Genomic DNA, 25,954 nt, shown 5'->3' with positions numbered 1-25,954 from the left:
GACAAAACCCCAATCACGGACTACAGGCATCCTTGCTTTAAGCTCAGTTCACTTTCTTCATTCCTGAAGATATGATGTAAGAACCCTGGTGTTTCCATCACATTCCTAATCTGTATCAGGGTGCGGGTGTGGCATTGTGGACATACTTAACCAAACAGTATCATTCTTGAAAATTATTATTATTTGAACATCAATGTATCACAACATACACTCTCTAGGACTGTCTGAGTAATAATGAACATATTTAAATGGAAACTCCACCATCTCTCTTATTCTAACTCAACTCCCACTTAACAAATTTGTGGACAACTAGAAATGGGCTACTAGTCAACTCGCTGGTTAACTGTTCTGGAGCACAGGTACTTTAACAGGATGATAAATTATGTTTTGCACTTAGATCTAGGATGCCCAGACTCGTGCTTGCTCCCCTTATTTCAGAGCAACAAAGGGAATGCAAACGTTATGGACACTCAGTGGGGGTAAGCGAGGCCCCAACTTTAAGAGAGGGAGCAGATCCTTTGTAATTGTTTCTGAGTGCAGTGGGGAAATTTCCCCTCTCTGACCCCAATCTCATGGCTGCTTAGCAAAGAAAGGTTGATGAAAAACAAAATAACCACAAGTCATTCTAGGTTTAGCTAGAAGCCCTTGGGGACTGATAAGTTACCATCACAGTCCTACAGAGATCCAATGAGCCATCATGTATTCTTGGGACCCTGTTTTTAGAGGGTTTTCATACACTTGTGCACAACCAGTGATAAAGTAGTAAAGGTAGACTTTGATGATAGTTGGAGAACCAAAGTATTTCTCCGATGTACTGAAGATTCCTCAAGAACTCCATGGCAACACCAGGTGTACGTGGTAAAGAGAAGACAGATGAAGGCTCATGCCAGCCACCAGTACAAGTAATGGTTTAAAAAAGGCTGTAATCAAGCATCCCTTCTGTTTTTATTTTACTTCTCCAAGGTCTCACTGTCAGCTAGAATCTTCCCTCAAAACTAGTGAAGGCCCCCTAGCAAATGAAACCCTGATTTTAGACTGGAAACGCAAAACAGGCCTTTTAGGGTCCAACTAAATACTGTTGCACAAATCTCAAAGGTAAATGTTGTTAGTACAAATGTAAATATGTTAAGTAGAACAATGGTGAAAAGGAGTTTTCAATGGGATCTTAGCTCATCCAAATTGGATGAAATGCAGAACTACTTATCTGGTGTTGTATGTTTATCATCTGTAAAGCTGGATCAAGCACATATATTATGAATTTAAGGCTGATTCTATTGATCTTTAAATTTTATGTTTTTCAAACATGGCATTTCTGTGTTCAATATCTAACTAAAGCTTATAAAGCAAAGATGTATATCATGACTATGGCAAAGGCATCTTTAGAAAAGGACACTGAGCCGTCAAACACCAAGGGCACTGCTTCATCACTGGACTGTTTCTTGCCCTGGATTAAGATGCGACAAACACAAGGTGGCTCCACAGTGGAAGTTCTGCTTGGGTATAACCGAGGATAAGTGATTAGAAGGAACATTTGTGACTGATAAAATGCCTCATGGATAGATAAGGTAACTTTATTCAAGTCTTCTTGATGGAAAGATTTAAAACAACCCAGAGGGGAGAGTTTCTAATAAGTGATTAGGTCAACATGTTTCTGCCCTTGGACTGTAAATGATCCTGGCTTCCATAGGGAATAGGCTCCCTAATGTTACACTAACCTACAACTATCTAAAGTGTGTGGTCCCCACTGGGCAAGAGGCTCTTAACAATCAGTGAAGAAGCTCCGATCAGATTGAGTAAAGCATATTTTGCTATAAACCTGTGCCCAAATGTGCTTGGCTCCTACAAATAGCTATCTTGGCACTTCTAATGGGTAATGACCATACGAAAAAACACTACGTTATTCTTGATCTTTACTGGTTTTGTATAATTGAATTCAATACTTTTTACACTCCTCTTTTATGCTTCACTTAGGCACCACAGATGAGTCTGGTTCTTCAAAGAGGCAATCAGGTGAGTTAAAATAATTATTTCTATGAAGCAAACGAAGACCACAGCACCCAGAATGCATTAGGTTGCCGTGGTCAAGTCCAGGATTGGAACCAGTGGTCATATGTCCAGGAGCAAGATGGTTACCAAGTCGGTGGTACCACTAACATGTTCTAACATGATGGTCCGAGGACGCTTAATGTAAGTAATAATTAGTATTTAAAATATGCTGCCAATTTTCTATAGAGTGTATTGGGTAAAAAAGATGAGGATCTTAAACTGCTGATGATCTGTAATTTAGCAACATGTGTTCCCTGTGTAGCTCCTTGGTTGCTGGAGACTATTTTCTTAAGCGAGGTCAACATCTAACTGACCATTAGCACATCTGATTACGAGCAAAAGGCTCCACACATCATAACAACACTTTGGGACAAACTTACGTGATAAAGAGACTGTATCAACCTGGTTTACTTGAGATAAGCACTTGCCAATGTGATCTACGAACTCTTAGCATTTAGATGTATGAAATATTTTGCAAATTACATTTCTAAATAGATAATCTCCTTCCCTAGAGGGAGAGGGAGAGAGAGAGCTTTGTTAGCACATAGCTTAAAATTAAGTTTAGTTTACTGAGAACAAGGGACTTTCTCATCCAACTCTGCATGCGGTGTCGAATACTCTCTCCATTTGAAAATGTCCATGAGACAGAGCTCTAGGTACAGATGGGTATGTAGCATCCAAATCCTGATACTAAGATGATGCCACAAAGTTGCTGAAGTTATAGCATCACACTGAACTGGCTGCTGAAATAATGCTTTTATGGTGAAATTCTAAACTAAAATCAAGTTACACATAGTTTATGAATTATACTCCTACCTTCAAATGGATCATCATAACACAAATATTTAGACCTAAATGTGCCTCAGTTATTACAGTGGTAGCACCTAAGAACAGGAACTGCACATATGGAAAACGTGATCAATTCCTAGGAAAGTTAACACCTTAAACTGTACTTTAAATAGCTTTACGGCCTCTACAGACATGAGAATTTGAGTTGTTAAAAGGAGAATGTGTCACTTAGATGGAAGCCTGACATTTTCCTTAACTGCCTTTTAGATGACAACTCTACTTTATGTTCACCTATAGTTTTAAGATAGACATTAAAGTGACTGCGTTGACCAGTCTTTCCGCTCTACCAAAGCTCTGTTTGCTTACCTTCATCCACAAGCGATTCCATGGAGAGTGTCCTGTTCCTCATATTTAAGGAGTCCGTGGACTGGGAGAGGATCCTGCGAATTCCCAGTGGAGAATCGTCGTTCAAGTTCCTTCAAAGAAGCAAACAGGCAAATAAACAACTGAATAACATTCTTCACCTCATCTTAGATCAACAAAACGTTCTCTGCTCCCAGTGGATAATGTGCCACCGAACTGCAGTGAGCAAAGTGAAACCACTGTTGTGAGAAGAGTACCACGCAGACAATATGATCACCTTATGCCTATTACAGGCCCATCTTTGGAGCCAGGCTTGCTCTAGACCTGCTCTGGGGGATAAATCTTGTAAAAGGAAATTATGTCAGTTATACACATCATCTACATAAAGAGGCCGCTTTTATTCAACAAATTCACTGAGGCACTTCTAGAGACTTTAGGGCAGAGGTCTCCAAACTTTTTAATGTCGCGCCCCCCCAGTTGAAAAATAAAAATCATTGGGCCCCCCTCAGAATTTTTCACAATTATTTTATAAACATGGCAATGTTTAAATATGTCTAAACCTATTTAAACATTGCAGTTAAGTACTGTTAGCTTTTTAAAACTGCAATAACATGCTTCTGCTTAAAACAAAGGCCTGCTATCTGTATAATATTTCTTTTGGCCAGAGTCTGGGGCCCCCCCTGGGATCACTTGAGGCCCCCCTAGGGGGGGCCCGCCCCCCAGTTTGAAGACCTCTGCTTTAGGGGAATGTTTACTAACGAATTCCATAGCTGCAATCATGACTTGTGGTTGTGCGCATCAGTTCTGGTGCATCAAGTGTAGGCAAGCAGCACCAAATCCTGGAAACAGCGTACAAGGGGACGAGAGTTTTACCATTTTGGCCACTGGACAGAATAAAACGCTCATGGTTTAATTTACAAAGAAAGTCATCTGTTCACGCAACCCTAGTCTTCACATGCACATGGGTGGCATTTATGACTGAATAGGTGATCCACTCAAATTGCCAGAATGGCAATGGGAAACATGGGATATTGAAGTTGATACACAGAAAAGCCTAATATCCGCATAGATTATTGCCTCATGACAGTTTTCCCTTATCGTGCAAATGCAGAATCTCCACAATGCAATGATTCTGCATTTGTACTGTAAGGAAAATAACGAATTTTCTAAATGATCTTTTATTTCATTTTTGGTAACCTGAGAAAATATTTTCCACGAAATGCCTTTCCCTCCTTCTCACGTTTTGTGGAAATGGGGAGTACATATATACTTTCTGGCAATTTTACAGCATTTAGCTCAGAATCACTCAAGTGCAAGCTGGGATGTGCCTATTAGTGGGACACGACACAAAATACTCACAAGGTGATTACTGTGTTGGTGTCCGCCTCAGATGTTCGACAGGACACACACAAAGTCTTGCCATGTGTAATGCAAACATCTCTGCCATCAGTGTATGCATAAGATGTTTTCTATGCAGTCTCAAATATACAGAAACTTTATTTTTGAAAAAAGCTTCCAAGAACTTGGCGACATGAGGACTGTTGATCAATGTTATAAATTAGGGAATCCATTTTGTTTGTTGGTCTTTCATATCTGACCCACAGCATCTTTCCCTGAAGCCTCGGCTACTCGTGTGCTACTTCAAAAACAAAACTCGGTTTCCATTGTAGGCACAGCCTTAGAATGGACGCAGCCTTTCAAATTTCAGTTTTCACTTTGTGTCGAGCAAAGGTAAATATTTGCCAATCCCTGGTATGATCCTCCCAAAGGGTGCACTGTGTTCTCAGCAAGGATTACAGGCAAACAATTAACGCTGCACTGTAATTCTTTGGACATCTCAGTATGAAGTAGCTACAATCAACAGCCAACCTGGGAGGTGTGGATTTGCTTCTGTTTTGTGCAGTGCTGTTTGGTATTTACGTGTTCAACACTGCAATGATACACAGTTATACCACAATAGGTCACTAATGGCCAACCAATTGTGTTACGAATGGAAATGTGGATTTCTGCTGCGATGCAGGCATAGGGGAATGCGGACGGTCTTCAGTTTGAAGGGAAACATGTTGGAATATATGCTGACGTCTTCAAGGAGTCTATGCCTGGGGTCAGATGTTAGGGAGAACTAGATTCCCTGTGGGTGATCTATAGAAGGGCAGCATTTGAAGCAGTGTTGATGTAAGAGTGGAGTCTGGTCCTCAATTTGCGGCACTAGATTCTTTACAATATGGACTGCGCAGAGGCTATAAATGGCTTTGTATGCGCTGAAAAGTAGAAGGTGGTTTGTTCTCACATATGCGCAGATCAGGGAAGGGCTTTGCTGGACCTAGTGAGAAGCAACACTGGGACCAGTAGAATACACACAGATCACTGAAGAGGTCATTGATTAATGCCAGGTTTCAGGGGAAATATCTGGCCCTGATAGGACCGATATCCAGTAATGACTCGCACAGAGCACTGATGCACATATAGGTGTCCATATTCATTTTGTGTATCCTTTCTTTTTTAAGTGTAGGTAAAAGTAATTGTGTTTAATGGGACTCCTTTTGCTATCTTCCCTTGACGAAACTGGTATTTTTCATTTTGTATAATTTTTTTCAGGTTAAAGGGAATATTACAAAAAAAAAGTCTGCAGAAGGCAGTCAAGCCACTGAATTATCTCATACAAAGATTTGCACAGCAGTGCTCACAGCCTGCCACTAATATAGCGATCTAGGTCACTTTCTAGAACATGCGAGAAGTGCCCAATGCGCTTGCTGGCTGAAGTTTTTTGTGTGGAAAGCTCAGAATTGATTGACGTCTCATCCTAGGAACACAGCAGTAATTCCTACGGCTTGGCATCCAACCACTGCTAGACAGTGGGCTAGAGTAGTTTAAACATCTGTGGGTGAAAACTCAGGAGCACTTTTAATACCACCTTACTCTGAGACTGCAGACCTCTAAAACAGTAAAGAACAGTATTTTCTATTGCTAGGTCTTATGAGGGTTCCACCCAGGCCTGCAATATCAGATCACATGTTTCACAAGCCCAAGCCTTTGTGTAGACTATTTTTAATTAAGGAAATTCTATGCAAAGTAGATGCATCAGTTGCCTTTTTTGAGGATGCTGTAGTTACTGCAGTCTGTGGCCTCTTGAGCTCGACCATGGACCTTTCCTTGCAGCAAACCTATTGAACCCACTGCGATTGCCAATGCTCGCTGCAGGGTACCAATTTCAAGTATAATCAGCATAACAGCAGGACTGAGCGCCAACTGCGAAGAGCAAAGCATAACCTAATATTCACTGGATTGAGTCCCGGAGGGGCCAACACATTGTTTCAGTTGCAGAATGGGTTCCAATGAATAGGGTAATGCTACCATTCGCAGTCTAAGAGCGAGGAGGCAATTCAGTTTGTTGTGTGTTCTATTAAGATGAATAATAATTTGTTGAAGTGGGATGCGGCTGGCATAGGAGAGCAGGGGCGCACCTTCCATTGGTGCAGCAGTTGCAGTGGCTCAGGGGCCGGAGGGGCACAGTGAACCCTTGTACCAGGGCCCATGCCATCTTTGCTATGAAACTATGAAGTGACATCTGTATGTGCATTCATTTCACTCATTGAATAAACAGCTGCTGCGCTCATTTTCTTATGGCAGAGCCCAGTCTCGAGTTTACTGGTGAACTGTGGGCAACAGTTGCAGAACAATGCCACCAGCCACGACTTCCGACGAGCTCTCCTCTGCAGCTGCCACCTCTGCCTCGAGCTTCCAGCCCTTGAGGTCACAAACAAACCCACATCTTGGATGCTCGGAGACCGGGCTTTCCATTGCAGTGTCTGTAGCCTGGCGGAAGCTTCCTTGGAAGCACCAGCCACAACCTGTGCTGATCTTTGGTTGGATAAAGCGTAAAATACAAACTCTCAGCCCTTTGATGTGCCGCTTCGGAGCCTCTTTTTCCATGTCCCTCCCGTTTGCTGTGCTGTCTATGCTCTAGGTTTCGCTACAGCAGTCGCCCTACTTTTACCGCACTAAGGGCCAGATGTAGCAAAGGGTTTTACCCATTCTGTGTCTATGGGAAAATGTGTTCGTACATATGGCCCTAAGATGGCTACAGTGAACGATGTATTCTAATGACAAGTAACATTACATAACATCTAAAAACACGATTCTTCCGCCCCTGCTTGAGGGAGGGCTGGTCTCCCCTCCTCCTGCCTCTCATACAGATGGCTAGTTGCATGCATAGATGTCTACTGACTTTTGCGCTCTAGATTCCGCACTTTCTGTTACTGCGAGTCCTTCTCCGCGTTGTTCGGGCTACTGGATTATTGATCCAACTGTGCGAGTGATATCAAACAATGTAAATTAATTTAAATTTCAAGTACCTTCTTTGTACATAACCCTAATACTTCGTGAGGGGTGACGGTATTATATACAACTGATATCACAAATAAATAAAAATTGGTCTGTTCAAGTTCCAAACTGCTGGCGTGCCTCGAGGCGTCAAAACGTCTGTAGTGGTTTCAAGACTACATATTCTATTAGCTAATACTTGTCTGTTTATTTTGTTCAGACCATTTTGTTAACTTGCCTGGATTTTTCGACTTTATTAAAGCGGTGAATAATTTCTACCACAAAATGGGTGAGTGTTCGTCAGTAGCAGCCAGCTAGAAGCCACACTCCATCAAACCGGAACTGACTACAACGCCCAGCCGTTTAGCTCCACCCTTTTTATTCCAGGCACTTTACAGGCAACATATTGCATGAACCCGTGCCTTCGCGACCGATTAGAGAACTGGGCCTTACAGATGTACAGAGCTGGTGTCAGACTAGAGAGCGGACTTCCTGTGCTAATGTAATGCAGAGAAAGTTGGAAGCTGCAGCGTTTGCCCGAATTTCATTCGCAAGTAAAAGCTCACGTTCAGATAGCAAGAAACGCATTACTACAGAAACCCAGGTCAAAACGTAAGAGTGGTTCATACCAAGGGCACCTCCTCACTGTGTTTCCACTAATGCACAATTGCTCTCCAAAAGGTGGATCTGACCCACGTGTGTTCTCGACGGTGAATAGCTCCGCATAGTTCGTCGTCACAGGGATACTTTGACGGCGGTTCTGTGTAGCTTCGAAGAACACCCAATCTCGCATTGTAATTAACGAGAACAAAACAGGAAAGTATTTACTCGCTCTCAACAGAATAAAGTAGAAATGACACTCGTTTGCGCCCCAGAGGGTAAGGCAATGAACGGCCACGTGGTGGCGCCCCTTTCTTCGCCATTTTACATTCCAGTGTTTTTGGAAGGATACTGTTTTTAAATATCAACAAATGCATTTACTCGATTTCGGATCTTTACGGAAATATTAGTGTTCATATTTTTTGGGGGGCGGAGGAAAAAAGACGCCCACACACCAATTCATTGTTACTATAGTTATTAAGGATTGCAGCCAATCTGTTCGACGTTTCACTCTTTTCGTTTTTTTAATGTGCCATTTTCTTCGGATTCTACAGTCTTGTACATAAGCTGTTTTCCCCCAGTTTTTTTTCTCGCACATATAACAACGTGTTTTTAACATTTAAGCCTTAGGCTGGTAACACGTAAGCCCGACGGCCTCGCCTCGCCATGGTGGTGTTGGTTGTGCAAGTGCAGGCACAGATGAATAAAGCGAAAATAAACCCCAGACACCCAAAAGAGAAACAAACTGAAAATGTGCCTTAACAACATCTGGTCAGAGGCACATGTGTAGTCTTGTCAGCCTCCAGGACGAACACCCTAAAGCGATTACCAAAAGCTGCAGAGATCTGCTTGGAACTTGCATTCGGTGCTCAGATCCTGGTGGGGCTGGGGCAGGTGCAGGCAACCTGGCCTTTTCCCCCTCCTGAAATTTACAGCAGCATCAATGATTTGAGTTGAGCATCAATGGGTCAATAAACGCACTAGCCCTTTAAGTGCAAGGAGACAATCAGGTTTGTGAGCTGTAGAGAATAAATGGTTAGAATACAACGTGTACTCTGGAGGGGCCTGGAAACGCCGGGCATAGACCTAGCAGAGGCTACTAAATTATTGCTCCAACTTTGTGACTGATATGAAACAAATCAAGTTAAAAGATAAAGAAATAGTTCTATCCTGACCCACTGAAGGAGATTGTTTCTGAAAAGAGCCCGTCTGGGCGCAGGGAACCTGTCTGCACATGGTTCCTAGCCTCTTCTGCAATTTGTGTCTTTTGCGTCAGCATCAGGAACCACTCAGAAGCCCTTGCAGGAGGTGATGTTTCTGCTGCTTCTTTCTTTTGCTGCTATTCATTGGCCAGAGAGAGCAGGGAGAACCGGTGCAAGGATTTTAAGAGCTCTAGTTTTGGCGTAACATTTTCCTAGAAATAAGCCATTTTTGGGACAAGTGCCCTCTTGTGGATATTTGTGGTGGCGCCACGAGGCAGCTGCCCAAAGGGTTCTAAAGGCAACCAATGCTATTCATCCATATCTGGTGCCCATGGCCTGGTACTGCCAGAGTGCCAATACAACAGTACATTATTCCCTAATTCTATGAGCAAGGGTAGCAAATGTGGTGCCAGAAAGTCATTCTGGAGAAGCTGACAATAAAGCCTACCCCAATACTGCGTTTGGTGGTGGTGGGGAGGGGGGTTTGGAACTCAGAGAGGAGTCGCTCATCATCCTAGCGAAAAAACGGTATGGGTAGCTGGGAATAAATCTTATTGTGCAGGCTCTGTTCCACTTGAAAATGCTCACAACCTCAATGGAAGCCACTGATATTAATTGGTCCGTGGTGCACAAACAGCGCTTGCAGGCCTGTTTTATCTGGTAGCTTGCAGTTTGTTCACCATTTTTTTTTCTGCAAGCTTGGTTGCTTCACAAGAAGACATCTCATTGGTTGTAAACACATCACCTGTCACACTTTAGAAGTTTGTACTGGTGTTCTTTGCTGAGTGAATGCTAGAGCTCACTGACTTGAAACCTACTACCCTTTTAGTGCTTATCTCTAACTATGCACTTTGCACTGTGAGGTTTTCACTACTCTTGGCATAAACAATTGCATATACTATGTTCTATGTCCAATTCCCGGTGCGGACAATCTATTATTAGGAATGGGTAAAACTAAATAATACGTGTTTTGACCACCCCTCCCTCACATTGGGCGAGTCCACGGTTTACACGAGGCCATTTCGCTGCACAGTTGGCCTGTGGTCTGCTAGACCCAGGACACAATGACAACCAGAGAGCAGACCTGGGAAGTCTAGTCACTCTTCCTGTGTATGGGCAATGAACCTCATTCCCCGTACATCAAGACACCTGAAGGGATGCTCTCCTCCTCCCCTCCTGCATCAAGTCTGAAAAACATTACACAACACTAGTCCTAAGCAAAAAACGGAATACTTTGGTCCCCGCCCAAAAAAGACAAAATGATTAAAGTGGATAATGGCTCCAGATGGAGCCAACTCCCGAGAGTGGCGCATTCGCCATCAAATCTGCTAAAACTGCTTGCACCCACCTTGCATGCGCAGTCAGGTCTGAAAACCTGGCAATTCCAGGCCTTGGCGTGAATCATCTTTTCTTGCTCGATTGCCTAAACTGAAGCACTTTCATGTGTCTGGTAACAGGGCTCTTTTGAGGACTGGCTCTCCACTTCATTCATCATTGTAATTATCAGGGTTGGAAATAAAAGGTGAGAGCAGGGGATTGGGCTCAAGAAGATGGACACAGGAGATCACCTCTCCGAAGGTAGATGCCATCAACCATGTTCTACATAGTGGACAAAGGGGGATCACGTTCTCTAAAGTGGGAGCACGGAATCCTGTTCCAGAAGGCAGTTCAGGGGGTTCAGTTTACAGAGGGGTAGGGTAATCAGTTGGGTGCAGGGGCCATCACTCCAGGAGGACGAGGTAGAAAATCTTTTTTCCAGAAGGTGGGCTCTGGGGATTTCATTCCAGATGGTGGTGGAGGGGACTGTGTGCTGGAAGGTGTGCAGAGAGGGTCACACTGCAAACGGTGGATGCAGGGAATCATGTTACAGATGGTGGGTGAAGGGGTTCGCTTCCAGAAAGACAAGGCAAAGGATCTTTTTTCTCAATTCCGGTGGGATACAGTACTAGAAAGTGAGTGCAAGGCATTGCTTCCCGGAAGTTGGACACAGAAGCACTGTAATATAGAAAGTGGGTATGGGGGAGGGGGGGCACTTTTAGAAATTGGCAAAGTGGATGGCACTCTAGAGGGTAGCAGAAGGGGATTGGGTAGCAGTAGCGACATCTCAACATCCTTCTGTTTAGTTATATTATTTAGTGCCAGGGCTGTGTGGTTCTGCTGTGCTTTTTGAAATGCTCTTCTTCTGGTTCCATCCTTATCTTCTCCCACTAACCCTTGCCCCTATTTTTAGCCCTGATTATGACACATCTTGCAAACAGTCTGCGGACCCCACGACTCTCACCCAGGCAGCCAAGCAACCTTCCTCCTACAGCGTGAGGAGCATCTTTGGAAACCAGAGATACCGGGACAAGATACATTGTTGCTGTCCTGGCACAACAGAGTGAGCGGGGCAAGCCAGGGCAGAGCAGGAAACATTTCAAGCGTCTCTCGGAGGACACCCAAACTTACCCTGCAATGTTGGTCGTAGAGACGCTTTTGGACAGGGACAAGGAGGGCCGGCCCCTGCGCGATCCCAGCAGGGTCTGGCGGAAGCTCTCCGATGGGTAGATGGCTGAGCTGGGCCGCTCACGGATGGTTGCTGAAAATGGAATAAAAAGGTAATGATGCCAGATGAATCTGTGGAACAAGTTGGAATCTAGCATCCAGTGTTCTCTGAATTCAAAGTAGTAACATGTATGCCAGGAATTTGTTCATTTCCTCTTTTGTAGTAGGAAAGTGTGCATCTGGCTGAGGTTTATGACTCTGAGCAGGGGATCTGAATTCTTTCAAAATTAATAAACATCAAAGGTAAAACTCCTGGCACAAGCAATACAACCATATCTAACTGATTAATGCACGATCACCCAGAAACTTAGGGCCGCCTTCAGCGATTTTTATTTACGAGAATAATGTTTATGTCTATGATTTCAACTGTAGACATTAACGTCAGAGGAAGGACCTGGAGGCAAATATTACTCTCATGTTTTGTAATATATACACTGGATGTGCCTTATTCCTGTGGTGTCCAGCGTAGTACCAGGAGGGCGAGGGTTGTAAATTTTGAGGCCAGCCAAAGACGTTGTGAGTAATTCCCATGAAAATGTATTTATGCAAATTTATCTCATAGATATTTTGAAAGCCCTGCCCACCTAAAACTATGTTAGTTCTATGAACAGCCCCCTCCCTTCACTTTGCCACTCTTGATTTTCGAAAGCCAGCGCACACCAGATGTGCCCTCTGCCAGCCATGGGCGTGTTTGCAACACTCAGTTTTTTGGGGATACCTGCATAACCTAGCCAGCCCCTTTTCTCAGGAGATCCTTTTGAAAGGGAGGCAGGACGATTTCGTACGTCCAGATGGTGGGTGGTACAACGGCAGAGCCAAAGCGAAGACAGAGAAAATAAAGCACCAATAAACATGCGCTGGCAGGTTCACTATTCGCTTCTGCTGACTCAATGTGTTATTGTCTAACACGCGCTCAGTGACGCAGGCATGCTGTGAGATTCCTCGCCTACTTGTCGACCCATCTCGCCCATGTGAATGTGAAACACAGTTGGGAAGACACTTGGCTTAGACAATTTTTAATATGCAGTGCGGCTGCGCGGGTTCTACCTGCCACAGAGGGCTGTGCGAATGAGTCAACATCAGCAGTATAAAGAGACATTCACGGTGACTCCCCAGTTCCTCCTCCCACGCTCGCTCTAATCCACAGTCCCTGGAACATCTGCCAGGATCAGGAGGTGCTTGAGTTGTGACAGTGGTTGCTGGTGGAGAGCACCGAGACTTATATGTCAGAATCAGGATTTGACCCAGAGCAAGAGAGAGAAAGAAAATAGAAAATTGGAGAGAAAGATAGGCAAACAGTAACAGGGGTAAATGCAGGGCTCAAAAAGAACTTGCAAGAGCGAGAAGAGGAGACTGGGTAGGGTGGAGGGGGGGGGGGGGGAGATGAAATATGAGTTGGAATTAATACCAGACAATCTTTTACTAATTAAGGGACTGAGCTGGGAAGGGGAGTGAGTTATCTGTAGGAGAACGTTTGATTTTCGAGCTCAAAACTTGGACGATTCAAGTGAATCAGTGCTGTCTCACCAGCCTGGCTACCAAACCAACACATCTTGTAACCAGCTGTTGGCTCAGTGGCTCAACCAAAAATTAGACTTTGTCTGCTGCCTAATGAATTATCTGTGTGCCCTGGGGAGCTAGCTTCGGTCGGTCCAGTGGGAATGTACTTTCAGGAGTTTGCTTCGGGCAGTAAAATGGGATTGTACCTTGGAGAGTCAGTTTCGGCCAGTCCAATGGGAGGATCTGCCTCAAAACACCCGTTCAGAGTCAGAGACTAGCAACCCCAGCCTCTCAGAGGAATGATGGGCACTATATGTTCCTTAATGCCCCAATGCTCATGCCAACTGCTGGAAGGGGGCAAAACAATCCAGTAACAAATTCATAAATTTTTACTCTGGTGTGCTGCATAGGCTCTTCCAGAGACATCCGGCTGGTTATACTATTCAAGACCCAATCTGATGTGTTGTTCCAGAAGCCACACAGGGCCCAAGTTTGGAATGAACATCACAAGATGGAAGGTACTCACCTATAAAACCACAAACATGTAGGAGCTATTGGCTTTGCCAATGTGTTTTAGCCATGTTGTACACCAGAGTGGCTGCTGTTCAGCATGGCTAAAAGTTAGTGGCGTAAAGAAGAGTCATGTGGAGTGTCATTGCGTGGAATGGGGAAGACTGGAGTAGAATGTCGTAGAGCGGAGTGGCAGAGAGTGTTGTGTACTGGAGAGGCATAGTGTGGAGCTGCACAGGGTGCATATAATGGAGTGGCAGAGTAGAGTGGGCTTGTGTAGAGTGCATTGGCATAGGGTTTTGCCGAGTACAGTGGCTTAGAGTGCAGTAGCATTGAATTCAGCAGCATACAATGCAGCGTTATAGACTGCAGAGGCATAAATGAAAGTGGTGTATAATAGAGTGCAGTAATGTGGAGTTGATTGGATTGGGGCAGAGTAGATTGGCACAGAACTGAGTGGCGCAGAGTACAGCGGCGTAGACTGAAGTGACAGAGTAGAGTGGTGTTGAGTTGAGTGATGCAGAGGGCAGTGATTCAGAGTACAGTCTACTGGCGTAGAGTGGTGCAGAGTAGAGTAGCACAGAGTGGTACAGAGTATAGTATAGTGCCATAGAGTGCAGTGGCACAGAGTGCAGTTCTATAGAGTGCATTAGCGTGGAGTGCAGTGGTTAAGAGTAGAGTGATGCAATGTTCAGTGGCATAGAGTGGAGGAGAGTGGCATACAGTGCAGTGGCATAGAGTAGATTGTTTCAGAGTTGCGTGAAGTGGTGCAAAGTGGAACGGTGTACGGTAGAGTGCAGTTACATAGAATGGCACAAAGTGTAATGGTGTGAAGTGGCGTAGAGTGCAGTGGAATAGAATGCACTGGTGTAGAGGGGAGTACTGTGGATTGGCATAGAGTGCTGGGGCATACAGAGAAAAGTGCATTGGAAAAGAGTACTGGCATAGAGTACAGTGCTGCAGAGTGGTGTAAAGTACAGTGGCGAAGAGAGGAGTTGTGCAGAACAGATTGGAGTAGCCTAGAATGGAGTTGTGTAGAGTGCAGTGGAGTAGTGGAGTGGTGCCGAGTGCAGTGGAGTGGTGTAAAGTGGAGTGGTGCAGAGTAGAGTGCAATAGTGTAGAGTGGTGCAGAAAAGAGTGGAGTGGAGTAGAGCAGAGTATGCATGGTATGATAGCGCACTGCCGTTAGAGAACACATTTTCAATTGAACTGACCATTACAATTGCACAGATGAAGTTTTACTTATAAACCTACCCAGTGCACCAACGAAAATGTGTGTAAATTGCAACACATAGTGTAATGATTTGTTTTGATCATATTAAAGTCTCTGTTTCCAACATACTTCAGAAATAACAAAAATGGTCTTCACTTCTGTTCCTAATTCTGATCTGTTCTGAAATACTTACAACATTCATTTAAATGTTGTGTGATATAAAAAAAAAACTTTTTCCTACCCTCAGAATCCAGCAAGATTGTCTCATAAAGCCTCTCGCCAGAGAAAGAAAAGTAAACAAGCACCCTTGCAAGGGCAGCACCTGACATTTGATTTTGGTCTATGAATGCACAGCAAATGTGACAAGAAAAGAACAAGATTTAAAGGCCTGTTTACAGAAAGGGAGTTTGTGGAAGACTACATTAAACATGGTTTAGGAAATGGGAGAGTTGAAATGGATCTGAGGAGTCTAAAGAAAATGAAGCCAGCAAATAGAAAGCCAGACAATTTGAGTTACAAAGACAATGCTAATCGACGAACGCAATGCAATCCTTGGCCAACTTTCTGAAAGCCCCCAAGATGTCTTTAGTAAACCGGAAAACCTAAAAAACTACTCAGCAGGCAGCCACTGGATTTAACCATGAGCCAGACTCAAAGAATGGTCTTCTTCTGACAACTGCAGCTTGCAATCCTTTACCTGCTTATTCTACATCACTTTCACCCCACCACAAACACAAACTCATCTAGCTACAAACCGTCTCATATATGGGCCCAAATGGAAAATAAAACAACAGGACAGATCATAAATCTTCTCAAGGAGGTGGCCATGTTGATTCTGGAAAAGGGAACGAAAAATTAGAAGTCCACCCATATATGGACATACAAGAGCGACCAGGAAAACCAACTGTGTCGGAAGAATGAAGGCATCGGGAAGCTTTGCAACACCCTCACCACCCTTATAGAAACTGATGGTAGACTAGGAAGTAAACCTCTGCTTGACCTTACTTATAAAAAAGTTGCACCACTCATAATGTAGAATTTGTGACCATAGTTTTGAAGGGAACTCAAGAAGCAGATGTCAGCAACCATCCATGCCAATGCCAGTGTGGCAATGAGAGCAAGAAAATATGAACCCATTTCTTCCTTTTCAATCTCTCGCAGGGGGCGCACTTTGCAAAAGAGAATCACCCATAAACTGACTTGCATCATGCATAAAACTGTCCTTCCAGTACCTCCCAACTAACTTGTGAGAACACACTAAATCTGGGACCACACATTCTTCAGAGCAAGGACCTCGCCATTCTCCTGGAAATACCAACAATTGATAAAGCGTTTGGAAATTGGGTTTCTTGGAATATGTTTCATTTGTGCATCACCAAGTGAAGTTTCTTGATTTATTTGTATCCTATTAAAATCTGTTTTCAGCACATGACACAATTACAAAAAAAAAAGCGTGCTTCATTTTTGCTTTCGTAACTGTTGAATATACAGTTCATTCACAAGTGTTTACATTTTGATGGGCGCTGCAAAACACGACACCATACAGCTTTTCCTTTCACATTACATTTTCTCTAGCTAGACTTTCACATAATTACTTTAAAAACTCCTCTCATTCCGTAGTCAAAGAAAACATCAATCCAGCAGCAATTAAGCTGGCATTTGACTTCTGTCTGTGAAGCACCAAATGTGACAAGTTAAACAGAATTTAGAAGCACCTTTATTTTCCCGAGCCACCAAATATCGGATCGCGACCTACAGTTCGGGAAACGCTGGGTTACAGTATATTCTGTATTTTAGAACATATTAGACTCGTATTAACTGTCTAATAATTTCAAAATTGTTGATTAAGTGAACGATTCTCATATTGTTTGGGTATTGGTAACTTACGCCATACAAAACTGTAACTAAATAATAGTTAAAAGCGAACTGTTCCATGATAGTGCCCCTAGGTGGCAGCATATGCAAGAAAGACGAGATCGTATGCCAGTCAACTGCATTGTTTGACTCCGACCCCACCCTTGAAGACGCAGTTTATTTCCGTATTCTTCGCAGGCAGATCTTGGGTGTCTAGCCTCATACAAGCTTAAAACCGACAGCAGAACTTTCCACATGACTGCCAAAGGCTGACTCTACCAGTCACACCAAAGGTTCAGCAGTCTGCTGCCATAAAAGCACATAGAACCACCCTTCCGTCCGGCAACAAACAGACGCTGCACTATCCATGCAACTCGTGGCCCCAGGGGTCCCTAAAACAACAGCAGACACAGGACGTCACAATGAGAGTCCCGAAGCTTGCTATAATTTCCTGTTTTCATCTTCCCTGGTTGTCAGATTCCTTTTTACAGTGGTGAGTTTTGGATACTGAGGCTGTAGCCTCATTGCTCCATTACTCAGCTCTGTGACGGGCTGCGGACAGTGGTCAAAGGGGTTCATAGAAATCTCAGCAAGTTTCTTGATCAGTGGGTTTTTACTTTTGATCTAGTCCTTTGTAAAATTTCTGGTTGAGTTTGCAGAGATGGTCGTTCAGCATCTCAATGCCTAGATCCTTGTGAAGGTCCGCTGTTCTAGTGAAGCAAGGAGCCCCTTCTGCTATCCCGAAGGCCCTGTTTAGTAGTGTCTGCAGAGGCTTCTGATACTCTGGCTGGCAACTGCTCCACACCGGCGAAGCACTTCATTGTTGGTCAAATAATCCCATTGATGTGTGCACCTTGCTCTGCATAGGCGTCGACTTAGTCCTCAGAAGCAGGTACAATGCAGCCAGTTTGGTTGATGCTTTCTGGCAAGTCTTCTCAATGTGGTTTCTCAGCCTGAGTTTAGAGTCACATGTCACCCGTAGGTAGCAGCTGCTGTTTTCCCACTTTATCTCCTCTCCATTGAGGCGGATTTTTGGATGCTTTTTGATCTGCTTTCTGGTGAATAAAGTTGCTGCGGTTGTGCTTGTGCTGAGGGTTATCTGCCATGCTTTGCCCTGCCCTTTATAACCTCGGCAAACAGAAGGCTTTGAGGGTCTAAGGCCACAATGACATCAGGAGTCATGCTGAATCACAACTTCAGCTGCATCTTCCATTTTGAAGCGGCATCTGGAATTCAATCACTAACACTTTACGTACAATCTTGTTAATGGAACGCCTTGTAAACTTTCCTTTTAGGGATGTTTCTGTTATGACTCGATCGTCCCATCTTTAGGGGGCGCTGTACGGGGACTGTCGAAGCCTGGGAATCACCTGGAACAGTTATCTAGAGTCCCTTGCTGTCTCCGGTTTGTTTCTCTTTTGGCCATGGTATACTTGTGTAGTACTACATTTGCTTCCTGGGACTGCAAATCCCATAATGCACAGCCTGGTAGTCAGGAAAGCCTGGATTCTGTTTCCCATTGTTTTCTATGGGAGAAGTCCAGTTGCTCCTTTTCACCGGATCCTCTCCTCCAGGACTTGCAAGTGTCTGAAATTACACACAGCTGAAACCTCTCCTGTGCAGCCCAGCTTGGAACTTCTTATAAGCTGCCATTTCCTAAAGATCCCTGCCGTGCATTGGACTTCGATTCCTTTGTGTTACAGACCCCTTATTGGATGGTGTTCCAGTTTTGTTCCTGATCTGTTCCAGCTTGATCATGTTTCCTGTTTCTCTGCCCTGCTCCTGATTGTTCCAGCCAGAGTCCGCTTCCTGTCTCTGAGCCTTGTACCCGTTTGATTCTTCCAGAGCCTGCTCCCTGTTTCTCTGCCCTGCTCCTGCCTTGTTTCAGCCTGAACCTGCTCTCTGTTTCTCAGTCCTGTTTACTGCTGTTTCCTACTCCCTGTTTTCCAGCCCTGTCCTTGCGTGTTCCAGCCAGAGCCTGCTCTCAGTTTCCCAGTCGTATCTCTGTTTGTTCCAGCCAGAATTTAGCGTCCTGTTTTCCAGTCCTAGTCCTGCCTTTGTTTCAGCCTGAGCCTGTTCCCAGTTCTTGCCTCTGCCTCTTTGTTTGTTCCCTTCTGTTTCCGTTTCTTCTTGGTTATTTGTGTCTGGTAAGTGTTGTATCAGTCTTCACCAGTGAATAAGTGTCCTCCTTTGTACTGGGGTTGTCTCCTGGTTTCCAGGAGGCAATTCCAGCCCCCATCCTGGTCCAGTGTTATACGTTGTCTTTCGTGCCTAACAGTGACAGTGTGCTATTGCTGTTTTCTCAGTTATCGCCACTGTGTTTCCAGCTGGACCCACAAGAGCTTGTCGTGTGTATGTAAGTACTATCCTTGTTTGTGCTCTATGGTCCAGAGACAGAATCACTTCTGCTGCCTCCTTTCTATGGGGCTGGCAGGGTGACTATCTGTAAGAGCAAACTGCACAGAGGCATTGACATTCCCTGTCACTGTGGGAGGTTCTGCACCCTACTCTGTGTACATCCCCAGCATGTTTGTCCATTAGTAATCCGTTTCCTATTTGTTAACACAAGGGTTGCTCTGCTTTTACTTTCCTCTTTGTTGTGCTGTCGTTTTCGTGTATGCCTTTAGCTGCTCTTCTGCCCCAGCACACTACCTCTTTAGGATATTCGGTGACGTCAAGGGGTGTCCCAACCAAAGTCCTGATCAGACCCACCAGAAACTGTGACAGATTATTGTTATGGAGTATTTTCTTCTTCTAGGACTGTCTCTTGTTGCGTTCTACACTCTGCATCTAGGACCAACGGCTGGTTGGAGGAATCTGCCTCACTAGGGCTGCCTCTAAGTCTATAGCAGTTTTCTTGCTCCTACAGCTCTCTTCAATGAGGACTGTGGCTTGTTCAGTGAAAAGTTGCCTGCCTTGAGTGTCTCTTGTTATGAGTACACTACACATCTGGGACTGCCTCTTGTGCTGAATGCACACTCAGTCCAAGACAGTCTCTTCTTTCAACTACAGTCTGCACCAAGATCTCGGATTGTGTGGAGTATATTCTGCTTCAGAGTGTCTCTTATTCTGAACACACTCTCCTCCAAGGACAGTATCTTGTTTTAAATACGATTTCTGTAGAGAACTGTATTATACACTCTGCCCAAGACTCTCCATTGTTTAGTACACTGTCCATTTAGGGCTGTCTCTTGCTCCAAATACACTCTCCGTCAAGAACTGTGTCTTGTTCTGAGTTCACTCTACTTCCAGGATTGTCTTTTTCAGAGGACATGCTTGGTCTGGGGCAGTCTCTTGTCAGTAACACTCAGTGTGGTACTGTTTCTTGGGCCAAAGATAATCTCCAACAAAGGCTGTTGCTTGTTCCGCAGATGCTCTCCAGTGAGGAGTGTCTCTTGTTCCAAGTGCTCTCTCTTCTTGAACTGTCTTTTCTTCAGATTACACTCTCTGGCCAGAACTGTTTCATGCTCTCAGCCAGGATTGTATGATTCGCAGAATCGGGCCATATGCGACAAGAAAAAAGCATTTGGGCAGTGAAGACCTTATTTTCTGATTTGGTAATCTATTTACCGAATCACAAAATAGGTTTGCGAGTCACAATTAGGAAGGGGCGTTCACTTCTTAATTGCGAGTCACAGTGCGATGTAGGATTGATTTGGGACCGTGAATGCGGTCACAAAACAATCGCAGTTAACACAGACTTCAAACTGGTGCTAACCCATTTGGAAACGGGAAGGGGTCCCTCTGGGAGGCCCTTCCCCTTTGTGAATACTAGCGGAAATATTTTTTCAGAGCAGGCAGTGGTCCAACGGACGACTGCCTGCTCTGAAGAAATGAAAAGAAAACTTTTCATTTTTGTTTATGAAATGCATCCAGTTTTCCTTTAAGAAAAACAGGCTGCATTTCCCACAAAAAAAATGCTTTATTTAAAAGCAGTGAGACATGGTGGTCTACTGTCCCCAGCAGGCCACCATCACTGTTAGTGCAGTCATTCCCAATGGAATCGCAAATTGGGACCTACCTAATGAATGATAATGAGGTAGGTCATTTGTGACCCCATTCTACATATGGTTTTGTGACTCGTAATTTGCGGCTCACAAATGAGTCACAAAACTACGAGTCGTATATCTGGATTTCAGTGTCTAGAACTGTGGCTTATGTTCTGAGTATATTCCTAGACAGAACATAGCTATTCGTTTTTTGTGCATGAATGGGTTTCATTAGAAAGCAGGGTCTCATTATAAGCACATGCACCCAAAACATTTTAGTATTCTGATCTACGCTGTGAATTATAACTACACACCAAACTCCAATAGAGATGCTTTAATGAAGAATTTCAGCACATGGCCACAACCCAAGAAAGAAAAATATTTTAAGAACATCTGCACAGAAGAACAACCACGTTGTTGGTCCACTGGTTCCAAGCAATAGCTGTAGTGAGCCCTATGTAAATACAGCCAATCAGAGATGAGGTACCAGTGACAGCATTTTCCAATCCATGAAATTAATTGAGAGAACCAATAGAATCCTTTTCCAAACTAGTCCAGTAGTAGGATGGCGAATTCCAACTGTGTGTTGCTGTACTCCTGCTGCAACATCAAGAGATTTGTTTGTAGCTTCTTCAGGACAGTGCTTAACCGGCCCACATAGCAATGGCAGTGCCCTTAATTGAAGGGCCTGTGCGCTTAACTGTACTGACCTGGATGGATATACCAGGGCCACAAAATGAAACTGATACATATATATTTTTTCATAAAAAGAGAGAGAGTAAAGCGAGAGATAAGACTCCAAACAATGGTCAATTACAACTCTGCAAAATATATTCCTTTAATTTTTTGTTTTCCATAAGGGACACCTTGAACACTGGACATATATTGGTGATGTGCACCATTACTCTCGACTTGTGATATGGCACCATAGAGCTGAGAACTTGGGTAACTGCTGGAGTCTTAGCATCTCGTTAAGATTGATGGATGCATGTGATCTGGAATAGCACTGAGGACATCATAACCCCAAACATGAGTGAATGTTTGCTAGCTTGGTGACATGCCTTTTGTGGTGCAGCCATAAGTCAAACAACCCAATGACACAGGGAGTGTAAAGAGAAACAAGTCACCTGCAGTAACAGTTGTGAAGCTTGACACTATTCTAGATTCAAATGCTCATTTCATAGTTTGTTTGTGGGGGAGAAAGGCCCCATTTAAAGGGCTCAAAATTACATTAATCTTCAGCGAAAAGGCGTCTATGTTTACCTCATTTAGCAAACTACTGGATTGCACAACAACTTAACACTCCATTCATCACAATTAGCTGAGAAGAAGGCACATAAACTCAAGACTTCACATAATCGTGCCCTTTCAACAATAATGACGAAAACTCAAAACATATCCTTCATATTCCCAATTACATATTATACACACACATGGAAGAATTACAAGGGAATTGTCTCTGCTTTATATAATATCTTAATTGAATATTCTCTCTCTACTGACACCTCTTTCTCATTACAACAGTGGTAATCTTCACGACTAAATATACAATTATCAGACGAGGGTTGGGACACCTTACTGGAAAATTATAACAGGGGGCTGAGAGATTCCTGCCTTAAATTCAGTTATTTTAAAACACTGCATCACAGGCACTAGTAAACCTCTAGGTTATAGCTAGCCAAAATTAGCCCGACTCCCTCTGTTGGAGATGCCAGGAACCTGATTATGATATTGTTCATATATAGTGGGAATGTCAAAAAAATTATACTTTTTGGGTTCAGATTGAGAAAAATTTGAATGACTGCTCTCCGATAAGCTTTTCCTTATAGGCACCATTGCCACTTTTACATGATGTCAGACGCAAATCCCATGGACACACTTCTAAATGGCCTTCCAGAGCCCTTCGTCTTGGGTCTTGCTAGAGACAATATACTACATTTTTGGACGACAAATATACTCCCCCCCAATTCAATCCTGGCCTGAAGATATGTATGAAGTGGCAAAATGTGAGAAAATAATTTATAACCTAAATGATAACTTGGAACAATTTGATTGTATTTGGGGCCCTTTTCTGGAATTACAACAGTTTTTACTTTGCTCCTCATATATATTTAGGAATATAGCTATCCTGGAAGTTTTATTCACTTAAGTGTTATTTGATATATTCAAAAGATATGTTGAGGTGATTGATCTCATATACATGTGAGTGACATACTTGAATGTTCTTTGTTCTTCCCTTTCTTTGTTCGATTAATCTTCAAATATATCATTTGTGCTTTATGCAGTGCCTTAAATGGGCCGGTAGTCGCAGGTACTGAGTGTCGGGCACTTCTCTGTTGCCAAGTAGAGTACCGGTGCTCATGAAAGGTAGGCTCATTAGCTGCTATTGCTGGTGAGCACTAGGCTGTCAAGAGTTGAAGCTGCCTCTGACTGCAAGGTGCTTCTGTAGCCCTGAGCAGACCCCGCTGAGCTATTCAGCAGGGAGTATGTGCAAAATGTCTGGGTATTCACTATCATGCTGTGTTTGAACAGGGTCCATTCAGGCCCTGTGCTGTCCATCCTGTTCACAGTACTGTGTACATATGTGCAAAAACAGGAAAGGAGGGAGCCCCGCTGACAGCAACAACCAAGAAAGCCATGGGAGGAAAGAAGTTTAATATGGCTTTAATCCCTCAGTCTTTTAGAACGAGGGTCTGCTAAGGTATGTGTGTTTGCCTTCTTGTACTGTGTGTTTTTCTGTGAGAGAAAAGTGAATGAAGGAGGAAGAGAATCGGGACACTTGAAGGAGGACTGTGTGGAATGCTTTGGGTATGCGTTTTTGCTTGTTTATTTGTGTGTGTGCTCAAGAATATATAGTATTGTGCAAAACGATAGGGTGACCAGACGTCACGGATTTCCCCGGACAGTCCCGGTTTTTAGAGGACTGTCCCAGTGTCCTGAAGCTTCCCTTAATTTTAAACAAATGTCCCGGTTTTTGGGACAAAGGTCAAATTATTACGTAAATGTCCCGGTTTTTGGGACAAAGGTCAGATTATCTAGGGAAGCATAAATTCAAGGTATGCTCTCCTTTAACAGACGCTTACAGAGTATGCAATAATTAAAATATTTTAGCTGTTACTGTGAGGCAACACAGTCCCCTGTCTGCTCCCAGCAGAGAGACGGAGTGGGGGGGCAGAGAGAGGTAGGTGGGGAGCGGGTTGGGGATGCAGGGTGGGAGGTCAAGCCATAGCTAATTTTATATGTATAGTCTTCTAAATGTGTGTGTATATATTTTTATATACACACTCACGTGTAGGCACACATTCACAAAGCTATGCAAAAAAAAGGGACATGCCAGATATAAAAGTGAGTGTAAAGTCGTTAGTCCTCCTTTTATGCCTGACCTGTCCCGGTTTTTGCTCCTCAAAATCTGGTCACCCTACAAAACGACAGCAAAAGTATGGCATTAAGAAGTTGCAAATATTACAAAACAAAAGAAATGATGTTAAAATATAATTGTGTTTCCCTTTCATTTTGTGTAACGAGTTAACTTGTTTTATTTAAACACATTTCTCATGTGTCTTGGTATGTGCTGCAACTGGTATATAAGCCATAAAGTATCCTCCTGTCTTGCTCTTAGCCCCGCCCTTGCCCCACCCACCACACTACTAGCTCATGTTAATGAGAACCTGCACTTATTATTTCGCATTTAAACAATGATTTCATGTACGTTATTTATATGATAAACATATCCTGTGTTATATTTGAAATGCCAATACAAAATGGAGGTAAAAACATAGATTCAGATGATGTGCATTATTCTACCACCTAATGGTACAGTCTGGAATTGCATCTTTGAAAAAACAGCTTATATTTGGGTGTCGACAAGGCGCGGATTTAGCCCGATACATCCAGTGTAACGAGTGTTCAACACAGACAAGAGAAGGGCATGCAACGGGCTCGGCTGCAGGAAAGCACCCTCTGACTGCCTGAACCCCTATCCCTCTGCACGCCGGCGTTCATACCCGGGGTGTGAAGTGCAGAGACTTGTTCGGGGTTTCCTGAGGCCGCTGTGCACTCGCACCAGACGGGTGGGCAGACAGATATAGAAAGCTGATGACGGCCTCAGCTCTTCCTGCTTGCAGAGCCAGCTCGGAGCGGAGAGGAAATCCCCTCACATGACCCCTCCGAGACAAGAAGAGTCATTTAGAAAGCTTCAATCTGGACAGGGGGCAGAAATGAAGAAACGGAGATTGCCCCAAAAGCATCGCATGCTTAATTAAGAGCATTTTCCCTCTGCACCAGTGACGCGTTTCTGTATTCAGGGCACCTCTGTTGCTCACCCTACACCTCTGCCTTAGAGAAACGTCACCGACGGCACTGCCACGCTGAGTGTCTTTCCATCTATACCGCCGAATCAAGGACTCATCTCACCCAATGCCCTTACACTGGACATCTCTCTCTGTACTCCTACACTGAGGCATCTCTCCTCTGTACTCCTACACTGACACCTCTCCCTCTGCACCTAAACCCTGAGACATCTCACCCTCTGCACTGAGGCATCTCTCCATCTGTACTCCTACACTGACACCCCTCCCTCTGCACCTAAACCCTGAGACATATCTCCCTCCACACCCCTACACTGAGAGATCTCTCCTTCCATACTCCTACACTGACACCTCTCTCTCTGCAGCTAAACCCTGAGACATCTCTCCCTCCACACCCCTACACTGAGACATCTCTCCTTCCGTACTCCTACACTGACACCTCTCTCTGTACTCCTACACTGAGGCATCTCTCCTCTGTACTCCTACACTGACACCTCTCCCTCTGCACCTAAACCCTGAGACATCTCACCCTCTGCACTGAGGCATCTCTCCATCTGTACTCCTACACTGACACCCCTCCCTCTGCACCTAAACCCTAAGACATCTCTCCCTCTGCACTGAGGCATCTCTCCTCTGTACTCCTACACTGACACCTCTCTCTCTGCAGCTAAACCCTGAGACATCTCACCCTCTACACTGAGGCATCTCTCCATC

The 25,954-nt window shown here is 44.1% G+C and overlaps 1 protein-coding gene across 7 annotated transcripts in view; it reads right to left on the bottom strand.

Annotated features, from left to right (window-relative positions):
* Window positions 1-25,954, bottom strand: part of ARHGEF2 (Rho/Rac guanine nucleotide exchange factor 2) — a 575,049-nt gene that overhangs the window by 55,501 nt on the left and 493,594 nt on the right. For all 7 annotated transcript variants that reach the window (XM_069217923.1, XM_069217927.1, XM_069217926.1 and 4 more), the window contains 2 exons: window positions 11,772-11,901; window positions 3,202-3,311 (listed from right to left, as the gene is read on the bottom strand). In XM_069217923.1, the coding sequence (XP_069074024.1) occupies window positions 3,202-3,311; window positions 11,772-11,901 (240 nt within the window). The remainder of the gene's footprint in view (window positions 1-3,201; window positions 3,312-11,771; window positions 11,902-25,954) is intronic.

This window comes from Pleurodeles waltl, chromosome 12, assembly GCF_031143425.1.
Source record: "Pleurodeles waltl isolate 20211129_DDA chromosome 12, aPleWal1.hap1.20221129, whole genome shotgun sequence".
In the NCBI taxonomy this organism is placed as follows: Eukaryota; Metazoa; Chordata; class Amphibia; order Caudata; family Salamandridae; genus Pleurodeles; species Pleurodeles waltl.
This window is presented reverse-complemented; position numbering and strand designations above follow the sequence as displayed.